Genomic DNA, 14,976 nt, shown 5'->3' with positions numbered 1-14,976 from the left:
TCATGACAAGCAGCCCGTGCGACACAGCTCACTCGGGGCGGTGGCAGTAGAAGGAAATGCGCAAATTGTTGGCAAGCTGCCTCACGAAGTAAAGCCGAAGATGATACACGTGTGTTAATGGGATTTTTTTGTTATGGCTTTTCTCGATTCAGATCAAGTATGTCCTCATCCATGTATATTGCAACAAAGCAGGCCAGTAATATATCATTATCCTTCTACCACTCCGATCGAGCTATGTTACAGAGCGAGTTTGTCATGGTAGTCGTAGCAACCGTTTTGTCTGTATCGTTGGTTGCTTTATATGTTTTTGGATTCGCTGTAATTGAGGCATTTTTCCATATAAAATGTACGCTCAGTCATTCAAAACTGCTACTGATTAGTGCTCGGCTGTCAATGACTCGCTTACTTCCCAATCATTCATACTCTCACGAGGCGGATGGCAGTTCCTATTCATATGAAAATGACTCATTAGTGGACCCTACACGATTGCTTTTATTGACAATAATCGTATTGTCAATACATTCTATATTGACGTCAATATATTGAGATTGACAATATTTCTGGATTCACATCATCAATATTATTGTCAATAATTCCCCTTTGCGTCAATATATTGATGCGTGTGGGGTTTGCTATTGAACCTGACTGTTTTCGCACTGGAAGAGACATCAAAGCATTTCCACGCCAAATATCAAAACGGTTGGACACGACCTTTTCCGATTTGAATGAAACATTTCACATGTGTTAGTTGCTACCAAAGATTACATTTTGCATTCAAATATTTCGAGACTATGTTTTTAAAAGGGCATATTAAAAAAAATGTTTATTTTTTTTTATTTTTCCACAAAGACATAACAATACTTTTTATTTGCAATGTAGCGGGAGTATTCCTTAACGAATTTTTCAAAGAATGTGGCCGTGTCCAACACCATCGCATACATGCTCCAACCGAATCCATGGACTTAAGAATAGCTATATTCAACATGTGAAATCCAGCGGCAGTATTCAAAATTATTATCGAATCTCTTAACTAACGAGTTTTGAGAAGTATGCGGCAAAGCAGTGCCTTCTTTACTACCCTTGGGACCCTGGTGTATTTGTTTTCAATTTATAAATTCTACTTTCCATAAAATAAAAAGACTTGTGGTAAACCAATGAACTTTTCTACCAACCTGATTTTAATCTAACATTCATTAAATATTACTAAACTAAATTCGTAAGCGACTTCTTATGCTTGCGAATTTTATAAACAAAAGTGTTGAAACCAAATTTCATCAATATTTCGCAATAAATAATAAATTCTGGTTCATAGCATCCCTCAAATAACTGTTCATTAGTTTTAATTTAGAAACTAACTGCTATCCTGAGCAGTTGGTGGTTATCATTGCATTAAATATTTGGAAAAACCGATTTCAGTGCATATGTATGTCAATAATTATGTTGTACAGCTAAGGATGTCATGCTTTCAACAATATGTTTAAGCTGTTGGCATTCATGAAACATGTTCACGACCTTCATGATTAATTTGAGTCGAGGAAAGCAATTTTTTCAACGACAGATGAAAAAGGTACACTCCATTTTTCCAAGATTACAATTCAGGATAACTAACAGCACAAGATGAAGCACAGTAAAAAGTTGAAACCACGTGCTAGTGCATTGGAAAAACTTAGTACGAAATTTAACCAACGTAATCATTACAGAATTTAGTTAAGTGCAAATCACAAACTTCACTAACGTGGGTGTTTCAAAAGCTGTAGGAAATTGATAACCAATATCATATTTTCATTAACTCGGTAGGTCTACTTCCCCCTAGTTGATCCAACCGTGAATAGTCGCAATCCAATATTTTCACATACATTATGATTTATGTCTCTGAGCCGGGGGTCCCCTCCAAATTGGGGGCCCTGGCTTTAACCCACCGGCAAAGTAGAGTTGGTTTCCATGACGTTTTATCATGTCATGAACTGCCTGTTACAGCAGTAATTGATCAGTAGTCGCATATAAAACCAAAAACTGCATGCATATTTCGTTCTAAAATAGGAAGAAATGGGAAAAATTGGGCACTTTCGGTAGTTTGCACAATACAAAACCAGAGTCCATTTATTCCTATTTTTACATAATAATCATCCATTTCGCAGGTCAAATTTTAGATAATGGGGGGGATTGACCATAAAAATTGTTTAATAAATTTTCAAACTTCAAAATCTCTGACTAAGATTGCTTTTTAAGTTTACGGATTAAGATAAATATTGAAGATTTTGTTTTCTTAATTTTGGGTATTTAAAGCTTTGACAAATTGTTGAGATCCTGCAGCTAAATTCCGGGCAAAAATTTCATCGAAAAGAAAGAAATTTTTCCACATGAGGTATATGTTCTTTCTCTTCGATGAATCTTATGCCCGGAATGCGGCTGCTGGACTTAGAATTAAAATTGCTGGCAAAACAATAATCATATTCTAAGCCTCCGAAAAATAGATAATTTACAGTATTCTGAAACTTTGATGATCGATTCAAGATCTCAGACATATGTAGAAACTTTCTAAATGTCCCTAACTCATAAAATGTACACTCTATTTTTGAACGTGTGGTCTCAAATTTTAACCAAATTTAGTTACTAAAAATTACAAAAATTAAAAAAAAATGCTAAATTGCAGGATGGGTATGAGGGCAAAAAAAAAATAAATCGTGTAAAAACAGAATTGAGTTAACCTATATCCAGGATTCAGAAATTTTTTTATTCGAGATCTTTTGATGACATTTTTTTTCATGTGAGATATGTTCTAAATTCCGATCGAAAACATTTTTAAAAAATGATTTTGAGATTTCAATTAGTTAGCGACATTCTGTGGCAAAAAAAATATGCGAGATCTCAGCCGGTTGATAATTTTGAACGTAAACGTAGAAAAAGAATCCGAATTCCCGGTAATTAATTGACTTGAAAAGTTTTCAAGATTATCAGACCAACTGAAATATCCACGATGCTCATCGAATTTGTGTTAATGTCTTTTAGTGTTCGAGTAATTTCACTCCAAAGGCATTCCATTAAAATATTTTTATGTTAGTACATATTTGAACCTTTTTATTGAAAATGATAATTCAAAAGGCTGAACTTTGAATAATATTTTTGCCAAATAAATTTCGATTTCTGCATACAGACGTTCGATCCGATGGACGTTCGACGAGATGCTTCGTAGGAGAAATCGGCGGAACTTTGGTGCATTGTTATAAAATCATATCCAGGATCTAGATAGGCAGCTATCAATGTGATCTCAACTGGTTTGCTTTTCAATGTACTTTGAAACCTAGAGAAAAATTGAGCATATAAAAGCTAATACCAATTTAAGCGCATATACAATAAAACCCATTTTCTTCTGTGCTGCCGTTCGTATTTTTTAACACTTGTTATAATTCAATAAAAAAAAAACAATCAGAGAGTTGCAAGCAGTAATATGACCCTCTGAACCGCTTTATAGGCGCGAGCAAGGTGGAAATTGTTTATTATTTTACCAGCTCGGTTTATGTTTAATTCATACCTTAGCACTTGTTGGTCGAACAGTACTGCCGTACTAAAAATAGCAGCAAGTCAAATCGAAGGAAAGATAGGGATAAAATGAAGAAGGTGTGTCCAAAATTTAATTTTGGAATCGGTTTTATTGCAGAAGGCACCTTCAACATCTACCCGACTATATTACAGCAAGTGCTGGAAGCTATCGCAAACAAAAAGTAGATGGAAGCGGAATTCAACAATTAATTATGTTTTTTTTTATAACTCCTAATTGAATTTGCGCGGCCATTAATCGCCACTGTAAATTACTGCCTTTTATAGCCGTCGATACCCGTGTTACGACTATATCTATCTTTCCGCTCAGAGTCTGCCGGAAGTCAATATAAGTGTGTTTGTGTATGTGTTTATGTTTATGATGGGTGCTGATTTCTGAGTCTGGTGTTTTTCGTGCAATTTGTTTTCAACAGGAGCTAGAGTAAATTTCTGTGCGTTAATTTTGTTTGGTTGTGAGGCTGTATTCCACCATGTCCCACAAATTATCACAGCAACGGTGGATTAGCAATGTAAACAAGCTTGTGCAATGTGTACCTAGCAACGATTGAAATGGATATACAGTAGCGGTCGAACAAATATTAAAATGTTTATTTGAATTCAACTCCAAAAACCAAAGCCACTAGCTCACAAATTCGTTAATAATTATGTGTGGGAGCAGTGGCTTCAATAACGATCCGAGTAGTACTGTAACTAGTTAAGTCAAACGGCGGTTAATCAAAGGCGATAAGTTATAGCTTATAATTTTCTGATTGACATACCTGGTAGCGAATGCTTCTAGTGACTACCAGTTTGATTAATTAAAAATTGTCGGATAGGTAATTTCACTAACGTGCATTGCTAGCTGTATCAGAAACCACCATAATTAACACAATGTAGCAGTATCTCTAGAGTATAATTTACCCTAGTCACTAATAATCACTGTATAACAATAACTGTAGTCTGAACGTACACACCTAGAGAATCGTGTATTCAAATCAACGCAAAGTTAATCTATATTCGTAGCTACTTCCCATTCACCCATGGTTGATATCAGTCGCAATGTTTATGTTATAATTCAAGACGACTATTAAATCAAACCAGAATTGCAACAATCTTGCAATCTTACGCACAACACCAGCCAACCTGCCCGAGACACGGGATTCACGATTATCTGATGCGACAACAACGGTAATGCAGTGGAGTCGATAATCGTATGCAAAACGGATGTACATATACCTATGGCGGTGTATTCCTCATCACCTTGTTAACAGATACCACTTTTTTGCCACCTTCCATTCATCTTGCCTCATCTCCTCTCTCGTTCTATTTATGCGTTGTTTGCTTTATTATTTCTTGACTCCATCTCACTCTCTTCTTCTCACTTTTATCATCAACCTTATCTTCTGATCGGCTTCAAACCAGTTTGCGTCTTCGAGAACGGTTTGATGAAGTTTAATATTGACACGTGACTAACCGCATAGAAAATGCTATTTATTCAATGTGCTTCTTCTCCAGTGATTACAATGTATCGCTATAATAAACTTCCTTTTATTTTATTTAACACACATATGGAATTTGTCTAACATGGATCGAACGAAGATCATCACTACAATAGCTTGTGGTGCGTGCGTTACTAACTTAACATTTCCAGTTTCAACGTTCAATGAGAGTTGGAAATCTTTGGTGGACAACTGACTGCAAGGACTGCATTTACATACATTCATTAACAACACACAATGATAGTGACATAACCAAATCGTTTATAATGTTCAAAACAGACTAATATGAACAACAATGGAGATCATATACGTATAAATTATAATTTACGTTGTATACGACATCACTTACGATTTGTAATAACAAACTCAGTATTACAAGCCTCGACAAGTTCATCGGATTTAGTTTGAATATTTGAACGACATGAAGTTGATTAAAATTCGGAATCAGTGTTGACCAATCGATCAGACATTACCCTCTCCGATTATCATGATCAGCATATACTTTATTAAAAAATAGTTACTTTATGATTGAATTACAATGAAAATCGTCATCCATTAACAGGCGCATTTTTTTATAGCTGTGGAAACTCCTAATTTTTGTTCCTATAATATAGGAAATCATTGTTTCATACGGATTTTCCTCAAATTTAATAACACTATCGTAATTATAGGTGCAATACAGATTTATTCGATTTCCGAGCAAATATCAAATCTTTATTTAAACACACATGGAAATTCGACTTTTATTCAAGCATAAGCCCTATACTGCAGCTATAGAAACTCTACTAGAACGCCAAATTTTCCAGAATCATAAGTTTTAAATATTAGCCGTAATATTCTTAAAAATCTGATATTATGAGGACTTAATACCTAGTAAATCGAACTTCGAAGATCCTACAGGTGAATTTAATTAATATATTTGATTATCTCATAGATTGAAATACCTTTGAACGAAATGCTTACTATCTAAAATCTACAATCAAGTTTAGATTTTAAAGAAATTTTTTTAAGTGATTTGAGAATTTAACCTCTAGATCTAAATAGTTTATCAAACTCGGCATCTTGGTGGGTTTGATGTTTTTTAATGCTTACAAATATTGAACTGTGCTCTTTGGCTTTATTACGTCTTTACTGGGACTATACGTCGACCTTCAACTGTGTGTTCTTTAAGCACTTCCACAGTTGATAATTGAGAGCTTTATAAACCAGTAGAGTAGAACAGGGGACAAGTGCACCCCGGGCTTGGTTTTTCATAGCTATTCCTCTCTTAACTCTGGGATTTGTTGGGCCGAAATGCTAGTTTAACAGGGTGTCGGCTACCTGGAAAACCTGGAAAATCAGGACATATCAATGAATTTATTTTTGGACCTGAAGGGAATCTAGGGAATTTAATTCAAATTCAGGAAAAATTTCATAATAAAAGGAAATTATCAATAAGTAACTTAAACATCTTAATGACTCGGTGTAGTTTGAGGATGGTTTTTCAATAAATAATCGAGTTGCGAACTTGTGGTTATTCAATGCTTGATGTTGCATTTTCGAAAGTTGGACTCAAATAAAATCGTATTTCGATGATTTTGAGCCTATTATAAAGTCAGCTCCCACTGGGTGTTGTCACATTCCTGGGTTGAACTGAGATAAAAATTCATTACCGTAGACGCTAGACGCAGTTAGTTGTTGCAAAATTTTAGCTGCTAATGGGTATGTGCGTCTCTTAATAGATGTTACACCTAATTGCGTCTGACAAAATGTAACCTTCGAGTAGTAGTGGTGCGTCTGCTCGATTCAGCTGTGTCCAACAAAAATCATCTCTTGAGCGCATTGGAGCGCCTTTGAGTGCCTTTGAGCTAATGCAAGAATGATAAAGAGTTAATATGGGATTAGACAAAGTAAGTCATTGATCAACTCATTTGAATTCAATTGGCTTGAAGAGTTGAGCCTGGTTCAATAAATTTCAATTCGAGTGAGTTGATCAAGTCAGTCGAATGGCATGGTTTCAACTGAGTTAATCAATTGACTTGCCTTGATTAAAGCAAAAGGAAGATGAGGATTTTCACTGAATACTTCTAGCTATTGCTCCTTATTGTATTCTTAACAGCTAGATTACCTCAGAGAACTAACTAAATGATAATTTAGGATAATGGTTTTGCTTGATAGGCTTTTTTGATTGCTCGGAGTAAAACTTTTATAATTGAATAATGATTCAAATATACGTAGAGAAGCATTGCCTTGACAGCATAGAGTGGATTTATTGAGTATTCTAGTCATTGAAAACCTGGTTAGCTCGTAAAATTGGCTGTTATTTGCAACGGCTTTACTTCCCTTCCGAAGGAAGGCGCGATCAGAGATTTTATGCCTCAGAACATCCCGGCGTTGCCGACTGGAATTGAACCCAGGCCTTTTGGGGTGAGAGACAATCACGTTTACCACTACATAACCGGCGTCTCCAATTTCGGAGATGAAAGCGCTGTTTTTACGATTTTCCACTGGAGGAATCCGCCCGTGAATTAGCTTTTGGTGTATTATCCGGAATAATTTTCTTGCAGAGCTGCTGCAAAATGTGCTCAAGGCAAGGGCCTAAAAACAAGTGGTTCATACATAAAGTCACCGGGAAAACCGAAAGATGGTATATCTGGAAAAATACACCTCGTCATCTCTTCAAAAAACAAGAAGATTTCAAGACCCTTGGACTGGACTAGATTGTCAGGATATAGTCATTTTGCAGAACTATTATTAGCATTTTAGATTTTATTTTCCAAAACAAATTTTAGCAGATTTTAGAATGAATTCTAGTGATAACACCAAGGTATTTCAAAGAATATATTCTAAGGAGCTTTAGGAAAATCTCTAAGAGAGTTTTTACTAGAACTCGCAAAAGTGAAGAGGATTCCAGGATTCGTGAAAAATTCCAAGGGAAGCGAATTTTGAGGGTGCAATTCCAACATAATGCTGCGAAGGTCTATAAGGAAATTTCAAAGATAATTCAAAGCTCATTTCGAATGGAATTTAAAATTCCATGCAATTTCCAGAAGAATTTCGATGAGAACTCTAAGATAATTCTGAGTAAAATCTGAAGACAATTCTCGGCGGGAGAATTCCCCCTATCCGATGGTGTTGGCAGAGAAGGGAGATGACAAGTTTTTCTCATAAAAGCTAATAGGCCATTTGTAATTGTGGTGAATTACATGGGAACTCTACCGAATGCGTTTGAACGAATAGATCACGTTAAATGGCTCATTACTAAGACAGCAGCATTTGTCTGAATCTTGAATTTAGTTTTGCGTTCGAAGTCTTCAAAATTTGTCTATTTTTTAACTATCTTGAACATTCGCTGAAAACTAGGTACAGGTTGTTATTAAATTGTTCTCAAGCATTTCCTTTAGAGCCATTTCCCCACACAGAGTTCATTTCAGCATTGATAATAACATAAGTTTGAGATTATCTCTGGGAATCCCTTGAAATTTTACTTACAACAGTACAGAACACTCTACAGTCTCTGTCGAACAGTCCAAATAAATCCAATTCGCATTTTAAAGTTTTTATTAAGTATTCACTGATGTTTCTTACCAGTTTTTTTAATTCGCTTTAATTCTCTTTAGAATTCCCATAGGGTTTTTGATCTTATTTCCGTCCTACTAAGCGCAACCCCCGCTTTACCTGTCTTTTCTGAACGGGTTTGAACTAAAAATGGAATATTTATTTCAAAGATGGCTTCTAAATTTATTCTTCCATACAAACCGTTGGATTTTGAAAAGAGTCACAAATGGTTGAGATATTGTTTTAAATCTAACACTGCTTCTTGATTCTAAATTCGTCCTACGAGTTTCAATTTCGTCCTAACGCATTGAAACGTCATTAGATTTTCTTCGTCTTACGGATAAACGTAGAAAAAGGAGATTCGCTAGGAGAGCTTTTTTTTGTTTTGAGAACAATGAGCGTAAATATTCATACAAAGCACTCTAATAGGATTTATGTTGTAGGTAATGAACTAACGCATCGGATCAAACCTATTATTGATTTGTACCCGGTGAAATCATTTATATTATTGATCTTTTCTGATCGATAGAACGGAAATGGGCGATTACGACGGAGTAGCGCTCTACCCTATAAGAATTGAAATTAGACTCAGATTAATCTCATTCCTCTAAGTTCTTCTGAAAATGCATTTGGAATTCTCCGTAAAAATTTCTTAAAGGTCTTTCCGGGATACCTTTGGAATTATCCTCAAAATTCCATATAAGTTCGATTTTCTTCGAATTTTTCAACGGATCCTCTTCACAAGAAAAATTGAATTTCCAAAAGAACTTCTTAAAAATTTTAATCCGAACTCTCACAATTGACTTGAAGCTCTTCCCAAAACTCTCTTGGATTTTTTTGTTCTGATATACTTTGGTGTTATCCCTAGAATTCATTCTAAAACCACATCAAAATTGCTTAAATTATTTGAATGTTTCTTCTTAGTGACTTTATCCTGAAAATGTAGGTACAGTCCAACAGACCAACATTTCTTTTTTCGGAAAATGGATAATACATTGAAATTCACGGGTTTTTCCTGGTGACTTCGAATTACCGAATTTTTCCCGGTTTTTCCGATTTTCTGGTTCACCAACTTTTGATGATTAATTCAAAATCATCATGCACCAACAAAATTGAGATAAATGAGAATAGAAAAAATGGAGCATCTAGCAGGCCGTGATTTTTTTTTCTCTCTATAGTAGGAACCCCAAGGAATGTGTATTATTGGTGTTCCAGTAATAGTGATGTACCGATAGTTGCGGTATGGGGGTTGTGCCGGAATCAGTGCTGATAAAAATCATTCCTTCTACACTCAACTTAGCTGAAAATGAAGACAACCTTAACAGATAGACCAACTACCTGCATGAATTTGAATTTTGACATAAACACGTTCTCTTGCTCAAGGCAACCTCTGAGTATCGAAGTCAACATTTCCGGAGAACTTTGAGATTAGGGCGTAATTGCTTTTGTAAACAAACACGACAATCGTCTATTTCTCGCAAATTAATAGATAGATATAGATAAATGATTCCTCTAAAATTTGGTATGGTTTGTTCGTGAGATTGCGTTTCAATTTACGAGAAATCGGCGATAGACGTGTTTGTTTACAAAAGGGGGACATGTTTAAGAAAAATCTATAAAATTTAATTATGATGTAATATTCTTCTACAGATATACAGATTGAAAGCTTACTTTGACGTACAAAAATTGTATGTACATCGTTTATTATTTTTTTTTTAAATAAATACATTGTATTAGTTCCTCAACTACTGGTTCACCTTCCCTAAATCATATTTAAGGGTTGGTTTGCACTAAATCGGAAATTTAAATACATTAGAAATGTTTGTTCAGCTATGACTACACACTTAGAAATAACTACTTTTACACGAGACGTAATACATATTGGACGTAAATCATAGAACGTAAACAAACATTTCATGTAAAATTAAGTGTTCTCAAACCGAAACATCAGCTAGTCGACGAAGAGAACGTTTGAATGAATTGATTTTCACGTTTCTTTCAACTGATTCTTGTGTCAAAAGGCCCGCTTACATGTGTCGGTCTCAGGGAACCGAAATTTACATGACTTTTCAGTAGTGTGTATGAAAAAACGCATTTTTTCAAAAATCTCATCGGGGCTATCTCTAAATCCCGTTTAACAGAGTTGTCGCGATACTAAAGTTTAGTTGTAACATCTATTGCTATCATTTGGAGGGAGAGCCCCCAGGTTTCCAGGGGGAAAGGGAAGTCTAGAATGTTTTCAACCCGAAAAATTCCAAGACCGAACCGGAAATCGATCCCAGCCGCCTCCAGCATGGTCTTGTTTTATAGCTGCGCCTTTACCGACTGTGCTAATCGAGGCCCTATTTTCTCAAATTTTGGTTTGGGTTTTCGAAGCTAATAATTTTTCAATTTACTATGCCCGATTTTTTTTAAATCGGAGATCTCGATTAAGTAATTCATCAAAATTCCAGGATATCAAAAGTTACTTCATAAATGTCTGAGTTTAGAATGTTGAAAATGTTTCTTAGTCTAGAACCTCTGGGACCATGACATTTTTTCGAAGTCCAGGATCATATAAAAATTCAGGTTATTGAACATTCTTCTTAGCATGAAGAAAATTTACTCAGCTACAACTTTGTTGAATACCACTTTTCGATCAAATTTAAGGAACAAAAGTTATTAATGATTCAAGTCACTGATGTCTTATGATTATACTTAATCAACTGTTCAGTAGGCAACATTGGTGTTTCTGGCGCGCAGAATAGAGCACAAAATCATGGCTACTAGGGGAAATCGCTTTAATGTTGGCCTATGGATCTAATATTGGGCCTATCGCTAAAAAGCTGCTATTTATCAATTGTATCTATATGAACGCGTCATTAGGCGGTACTAATGGATGTCTTATGATTATGATAGAACTTTTTAATAGAGCAATATGCAACAAGGCTAAAACACAATGATCAAAAAGTTTTGTTTTCCCATGGTAATTTCCATATAAATTTCAAAGGGTTTGTGCCCGGTCCGTTTCTCACCAAATCAGGACCCAATTTGTAACCGTTTGAGCACTGTGGAGCGAAAATTACAAATATTGCATCAGTCTATCAGCCCACAGAAAACAATTATGCAACGTTTCATAGAAATCGGAGAGGATTGATTTTAAAATTAATTTTTTTCGCTAATGGCCTGGATTTACTCTGTTGGCCACCTTTCTCGCTGATTATCCAATCCTATAAATCCGGAAACATTGGTAGATAGCTGAAGAAAAAAAAAGTCAAGCAAATAATTGGACAAGAATTTCGGCAATGATTCGAAGCACAACGGAATAAAACATGCTTGTTAACTGCACACGACAAACTAATTGGACATTTTCGACATAATATCCTCAAGGACTTGCCACTGCAACGGTCTCGGACGTCTGCTTCACTTACTTTTCTTCTTCTCTCTTTTTTTTTGACTTCCTGACTGTCTTCAAGGATTTCCAATTTTCGCAACAGTTTTCTGTGTGAATAATTTGATTTTTCTATTTTCTTTTCCTCGCCCCAATTCCATTATAAACCATACTCCATAATCTTTGATTCTTTTTCTGTTCTTTCTACACCCTCAAATGTGTGTCCCGTCGAGTTGTGTCACTGTGATTGTTTTGTTTTTTTTTTTTCGTTTTCCGTTTTTTCTTTCTTTCTCTTATCCGCAGTTACATCCGCAGTGATATTCCATCAGAGAGCTTTATCATTACCAAGCGCCACCCCCATGCTAAGCCATTCTCCCCATAGCAATTCGTCCTCCGCCGCCGTCGCAGCCGCAGCAGCACACCTGGCGATGCAAAAGTCCTCCCAGAGCAATCTAGGCAGTAGTAGCAATTTTAGTAGCAATCCTAGTTTTAACGGTCTATCCGGAGGTGGATTCTTCGGCAAGAATTCCACCGGCGGAATTGTGGTCGATCGTTCGATCCAACCGGTCCACCACCGTACCCGGTCCCTTCCGCTGACGGAGGAAAGTGCAATACGTGTCGCATACAATGGTATGCATCCGCATCAGCTACCGAGCGGCAATCGCAAACATCAGAAATCGTCCAGCTTATCGATTGCATCGCTCAAATGCACCTGTCTATCTGGTGCTGCCGGTGGAACGCTACCGATCATTGTCGTTGGCAACAGCAGCAACAGAACAAGTCATTATAATTTATGCCCCCTGCACGGCAATGCCGTCCATGCAGCATCTCCCTCGTCAGCTATCTCATCTGGGTCCACTCAACAGGACTATGAAAATATGAATAAATCATGCTCGTACCTGCCGTCAACGTCTCCTCCGGATCAGCAGCATTATTACAGCAATCACTTGTTCGAGGCGACTGATAGCAATCATCCTGCAATCGTGACGCCATCCCGCAGCTCGATGGAGAGCATAATCGAAGATCAAAAGTACCTCCCGATGGATATGAAAAAGCCTGCTACCACCACCAATCACCACCATCTGCCATCTGGTGTTTCCCAGGAGGACAAAGATCCGGCGGGCACTGCAGCACCAAATCTTCAGTTCATTAGTCGGCTACTGCGAAGTTCGCACATTCAAACTGCCAACAATAGTAAACTGACCGCGCTGAAAATGGCCACCACCGCAATCACCGCTGGGGGCAGCAGTAGTAGTTGTAGTAATAGCACTAGTAGCAATTTGCACGGTAGCACTACGGGAACCGGAAACGGTACCGGCAGCAACACTCATTCGTACTGTAGCAATAGCGGAAGTTCGCTGCCGAAAGGGGGCGGCACTTCCGGTTCCCCACCGGGTACGCTGAGACGCCGCAGCGGTCGTAACAGTGCCAATTCCAGGCGGAGTATGTATTTCTTTGTTTTGTTTTTCGAGCTATTTCTTATCGTTTATCTTTTACACTTAAACTTAGTTTCTTTTTGTATAAATAATATAATTTTGCCTAAAAAAAAAAAAAAAATGCCACGCACGGATATGTAGATTTGAATGCACCTAGTATGTATATCTTGTTAGCATAATTCAAGATGTCTCCGTAAGGACATGTATGTACTCTGCAAAGCGAAAAATTACAGCAGCGCTAGAGGATTGCTACTTTTGTGTAGGATGTTTAGGCCATGTTTGCTCTATTCAGGTGTGAATGCTAAAATCAATAGTTACTGATTGGATTTGTGTGTGTGTATGTGTGTTTAAGTTTGTACATGTAAAATCCGAAACAAAATTATCACAATTTATAAAGTACTAAACTAAACTAAATTTATTGTTGCAATGTTGCATTGTTTCAAATGCTTTTCTGAACAGGCGACCAGTTTGTTGTACATGAGTAATTTAATGAATACCTAAATAATTTAAACAAATAACACTAGATGAGATTCGTCGTTTAGCAACATACCATCCCCCAAAAGTTCAACTTAATGCAAAAATGCAATCAACTTCTTACCAATTTCGTTATATTACACACCAAATTTGAATCGCTGGAAATCAGCCAAATTTGACTGAATCTTCAGTTCATCTGTTATTTTTTTGCTGAAGCTGCAGTAAATTGGTTTTGATAGCAGTTTGCTGGTTGTCCAGAAATATTTGTGCTATCCACTTTTACTGAATTGTATCCGTTTGTTTTCGTTTTTGTAAATTGGTTAAATTAATGCAATACCGACACTGTATTTAATGCCAGATTCATTTATCGAAAAATTTATTTAAAAAAAAATCGCAGTATACAGTTGATCTCGTAACATCGCCGCGATTTATTATCAGGATGAACATCTTATGGAGAGTGTTTACTAAAACGAAATGAAAAATATTGCTTAATTGATAAAATGATAAATTTGATTGATTTACTTCATGATTCCTGGTCTATTCGACTAGTATAGGCACGATGAATTTAATTAAAATAGCACTTCCATTCAAGAACGAACCAACGTTGCCAGATATATCGATTTATCGGTATTTGTAACGGTGTTCGAACTTGATACCTATATACAGATAAGGCTCCTCAGGGTACCGATTTTTTAATAATCACAATCAATAATGCCGACTTGCGCTCAAATATCAGAGAAAAATATTGTGAGATACTTTTATCGTTCTGAATATGCTCAAAAAATAATTCAGCTAAAAAATGTCTTGGAGAGCATCCATTAAGTTCGTCACGCTCTAAGGGGAGGGTTTACGGTCTACACTGATTGACGACAAATAAACAACAAATGTGTGACAAGCAATTGCATTAGGCATTAGGTATAGGAAAAACGTGACAAAAGGGGGGAGGGGTTGAGTTTCCCTAAAACGACGTGACGAACTTAATGCACGCTCGCTTATGCTTGATAAATACAGAAATAGAGAAACAGCTAATGGCTCATCTCGGTAATGTCCGGTAGTTGGGAAATACTTTTGTCTTTTATGTCATCAAAAAGGTCCATCAGAATGTTTTTTTTTTTTAACTTTC

At 36.4% G+C, this 14,976-nt stretch overlaps 1 protein-coding gene across 13 annotated transcripts in view; it reads left to right on the top strand.

Moving 5' to 3' along the window:
- Nucleotides 1-14,976, top strand: part of chico — a 563,283-nt gene that overhangs the window by 509,692 nt on the left and 38,615 nt on the right. For 8 of the 13 annotated variants that reach the window (XM_065234489.1, XM_065234506.1, XM_065234498.1 and 5 more), the window contains one exon: nt 12,247-13,386. The exons of the other annotated variants lie outside the window; for them this stretch is intronic. In XM_065234489.1, the coding sequence (XP_065090561.1) occupies nt 12,247-13,386 (1,140 nt within the window). The remainder of the gene's footprint in view (nt 1-12,246; nt 13,387-14,976) is intronic. 13 annotated transcript variants of the gene reach the window in all.

The sequence above is a fragment of the Ochlerotatus camptorhynchus genome, unplaced genomic scaffold (genome assembly GCF_037179485.1).
Source record: "Ochlerotatus camptorhynchus isolate MF236.1 unplaced genomic scaffold, CSIRO-AGI_Acam_v1.1 ptg000038l, whole genome shotgun sequence".
NCBI classification, from domain to species: Eukaryota; Metazoa; Arthropoda; class Insecta; order Diptera; family Culicidae; genus Ochlerotatus; species Ochlerotatus camptorhynchus.
The sequence above is the reverse complement of the archived record's forward strand: the minus strand, read 5'-3'. Positions and strand labels throughout refer to the sequence as shown.